The following is a 3,785-nucleotide window of genomic DNA, read 5'->3' on the forward strand; positions in this document are numbered from 1 at the left end:
AATAATGACTGACAGCTCATGCAGTGGCTGACAATTGGGTATATGCTGCAACCTGCAAGCCTGCAACGCTAGCTGTGTCTTATAAGAAATAGCTGATCCTTTTCTGGAGTCGAAGCTGTCGTGTTGAAGATTTTTCAGCAATGAGGAAGTAAAAGTCTGGAAGAATTTGAAGTCATGAGTTGAAAGATCAACCAGACTTTAGGTTGGATTGTTTGAAGTTTCAAATCTTACTTAATTCTCCTATTAGATGTATTCATAGTAAATAAAGTTGTGATGGTAACAACTGAATTCTTGAAATTGATAATCTCCGAGGGAATTAAATAGACTACTTTTCAACGGACACAGGCTTCAAGATAAGTAGCCATTGCTGCTGCAGAATAACAATCCACCCAAGAGTAGTATGGCAACGGCCTGGAGAAGCAGAGTCCGTTTCCGTGAGCCATGGCCGCTGCTCCACCCCCACCGCTGCTACTATCTTCGTCTTGTCAGACAACTCTGCTGGCTCATCATCCTCGCCTTCTTTCTTGTGGAGGTAGAAGCGAGAGTGAGCAGCACGGGGTGCTTGCAGAGGGAGAGGGATGCTCTCTTGCTTCTCAAAGCCGCCATCAAAGATCCTTCTGCCCGCTTGTCTTCTTGGCGTGCCCAAGTAGACTGCTGTGCATGGACTGGCGTCGTATGCTACAACACAACGGCCGGCAGAGTGCAGGTGGCGGTGCTCAACCTTCAAAATCCAAATGCCCACCAACCCAAATGGACGCAGAGGGCTTTGAGGGGTGAGCTGCTGCATCCATCATTATTGTCTTTAACTCATTTGCACACCTTAAATCTAAGTTATAATGACTTTGATGGCACCCAAATTCCACCACTCATTGCTTCTCTTCACAAACTACGCCATCTTGATCTTTCATTCTCCAACTTCAGTGGAACCATTCCCCCTCGTCTCGGAAACTTAACTAATCTTCTTTATCTTGATCTCAGGTCAAATAATAATTTTGCTAAAGTTCTCCACAGCCCAGACTGGCTCTCCGGCCTTTCTTCTTTGATTTATCTGGACATGTCCTATTTGAATCTCAGCACCGTCTCCAATAGTTTGGTATCAGCAGTCAACAGAGTACCATCCTTACAACACTTAAAACTAGTTGATTGTAGTATTAATACTATCGCTCTTCCTCTTAATTGTCAACTCAACCTCACTTCTCTCGCAACTCTCGATCTTGGTTTTAACAACTTCAACTCTTCTTTGCCTAACTGGTTGTGGAATCTCACAAGCCTCTCCTCTCTTCATCTTTCTCACTCTGGAATTCGAGGGGCATTCCCTGATGAAATTGGAAACTTAATTAGTCTCACAAATCTTGATCTTTCATGGAATTTGCTCTCTGGTCCTCTTCCTGATGTGATATGGAAACTAAAGCACCTAACATATCTCAGGCTGAGAGACAATTTGTTTGGAAATTCTTTACCACTTGGGATTATGAATCTATCGAGCTTGTCCACACTAATCCTCAATAATTGTTCATTTATTGGTCGAATTCCTAGTGAGTTTGGAAATTTGACTACACTAGTTTCTCTTTCTTTTGCATATAATTCACTTTCTGGACCAATACCAGTTGAGATTTGGAAATTAGTCAACTTAAATGTTCTGGACCTCTCTGCTACTCTCCTCGAGGGTGATATTTCTCAACTCCACCTTTCCAACCTAACTGAATTAAAGGGTTTGTTATTGTCTGATAACCCCTTCATTACCATAGCAACAAACCACAATTGGACCCCTCCTTTCCAATTACAAACCATTAACTTGGGTTCTTGTAAGTTAGGTCCTAGATTTCCTGCATGGCTCCGTTCACAACGATCCATCATGCACATTCATTTGTACAATACAAGTATTGAGGACACTTTGCCTGAATGGTTTGGGAACTCTTTTTCCATCCTTTCTTCTCTAGATCTCTCCCATAACAAAATTAATGGTACTTTGCCAGCATCTCTAAAGAATTTAACTAAATTATTTCATCTAGATCTTGGTTCAAATCTAATCGAAGGTCAAATTCTTGATTGTCCGCCCAACCTATATTTCTTAGACCTAACTGTCAATGCATTTTCGGGACAACTACCGCCGACCTTATTCACACGACAATTACAACATTTACTTCTCTCGCACAATCATATTAATGGAAGCATGCCATCTAATATGTGCAATTCTTATGCACTTGAACGTCTCAACTTATCGAACAATCAAATATCCGGAGAAATTCCTCAAGAAGGATCAATATCTTCAGTATATTCATTTGGGAAATAATATGCTCTTTGGAGAAATTCCAAGCTCTCTTGGCAACTTGATGGGACTTGAGTTTTTGCACTTGAATAATAACAATCTAAAAGGGCATATCCCATCATCACTTCAAAATTGCACTCGTTTATTGGTTGTTGATCTTGGCGACAATAAACTCTCTGGGAGCATACCTTTGTGGATTGGACAAAGTTGGCAAAACTTGCGCATTCTTCAATTGTGCTCAAATATGTTTAATGGAAATATTGATCCACAACTTGGACATTTAAGGGATTTGCAAATCATCGACCTTGCAAATAACTATTTGTCAGGGTCAATACCACATTCCTTTGGAAATTTCAGCACAATGATTTCGGCATCAGCAAAACAACTTCTAGTAACTTTTCAGACTAAGTATTTCTCAGATATGAATTTTGGGGGCAGTGAGAGCATGACTTTAATTACAAAAGGAAATCAATTTACCTTTTCATCTATTCTTTATCTTGTGAAGAGCATAGACCTTTCAAATAATAATTTGACAGGTGAGATTCCTGAAGGATTAGGGTATCTTGTTGGACTTCACACTTTGAATTTATCAAGAAACTACTTGAGTGGCAAAATCCCAAATAGTATCGACAAAATGATTTCATTGGAAACTCTAGATTTGTCTTTCAATAATTTATCAGGGGTTATTCCTCAAGGCCTATCAGAATTGAATGCTCTAAGCCACTTGAATTTGTCATACAACAATCTATCAGGAAACATCCCGTCTGGGAATCAACTTCAAACACTAGATGATGCAAGCATTTATATTGGCAACCTTTATCTTTGTGGAGACTTAATAAACAAGAGTTGCTTTGATGGGAACAAAATCAATATGACAAGCAAAAAGCACATAATGTTTCCAATGCTATCAATCTATCTTAGTAGTACACTTGGATATTTTGTTGGATTGTGGAGTATGTTTGTCCTCCTATTATTCAATGAAAAGTGGAGGTACTCTTACTTTATAAAAGTCGATAAAATTTGTGATAAAACTTATGTGTCAATCAAGATACGATTGAATAGAATAGTGGATGATTAGATTTTTTTTTAACAAAAACAAAAGTCAATGGTCAATGTAACAATCAATACTTTTTCATGTTTCAAATGTTTGCTTCATATAAGCATTGTGTTGGACCCCGTGATAGTTTTGATGTGATCAACCAAGTTGGTTAGGTCCTGCATTGTATTTGATCCCTGTGTCTGAGTGTGCAGGAGTTTAGGAGCACAGGGAGTCGAGCGGAAGACGCAGCTAGCGAGAAGGACGGCACGGGAAGGGAGCCGACGGGCTCGGTGCGTCCGAAGGACGAGAGAGCTGCGGAAGAGTACTCCGGTGGGCGTGAAGAGCGTGCGCGGCGTTCGAGGGACGTTAAGCCGGGATGGAAGGCTGCTCGAGGAAGGCCGGAAATTGGGTTCGGATGAGCCTTATTTCGGTTGGCCACAATCACCCAAAAGATCGGAGCATCGGAAGTCGCAACAA

At 40.6% G+C, this 3,785-nt stretch overlaps 1 protein-coding gene across 1 annotated transcript; it reads left to right on the forward strand.

Moving 5' to 3' along the window:
• The first annotated feature begins 400 nt into the window (after positions 1 to 400).
• On the forward strand, positions 401 to 3,347 carry LOC122004696 (LRR receptor-like serine/threonine-protein kinase FLS2). The gene is made up of 2 exons (XM_042559543.1): positions 401 to 1,712; positions 2,173 to 3,347. The coding sequence occupies exons 1-2, from the start codon at positions 401 to 403 to the stop codon at positions 3,345 to 3,347; spliced, it is 2,487 nt and encodes an 828-aa protein (XP_042415477.1).
• The last annotated feature ends 438 nt before the right edge of the window (positions 3,348 to 3,785 follow it).

Source organism: Zingiber officinale, chromosome 7B, assembly GCF_018446385.1.
Source record: "Zingiber officinale cultivar Zhangliang chromosome 7B, Zo_v1.1, whole genome shotgun sequence".
In the NCBI taxonomy this organism is placed as follows: domain Eukaryota; kingdom Viridiplantae; phylum Streptophyta; class Magnoliopsida; order Zingiberales; family Zingiberaceae; genus Zingiber; species Zingiber officinale.

Bases quoted from the DNA above. Each gene is read 5' to 3' on its own strand.
- LOC122004696 (XM_042559543.1), top strand. From the start codon at position 401: ATGGCAACGGCCTGGAGAAGCAGAGTCCGTTTCCGTGAGCCATGGCCG. The intron at 1,713-2,172 runs GTTTGTTATTGT...TATTAATGGAAG, and splicing joins CAACCTAACTGAATTAAAGG to CATGCCATCTAATATGTGCA.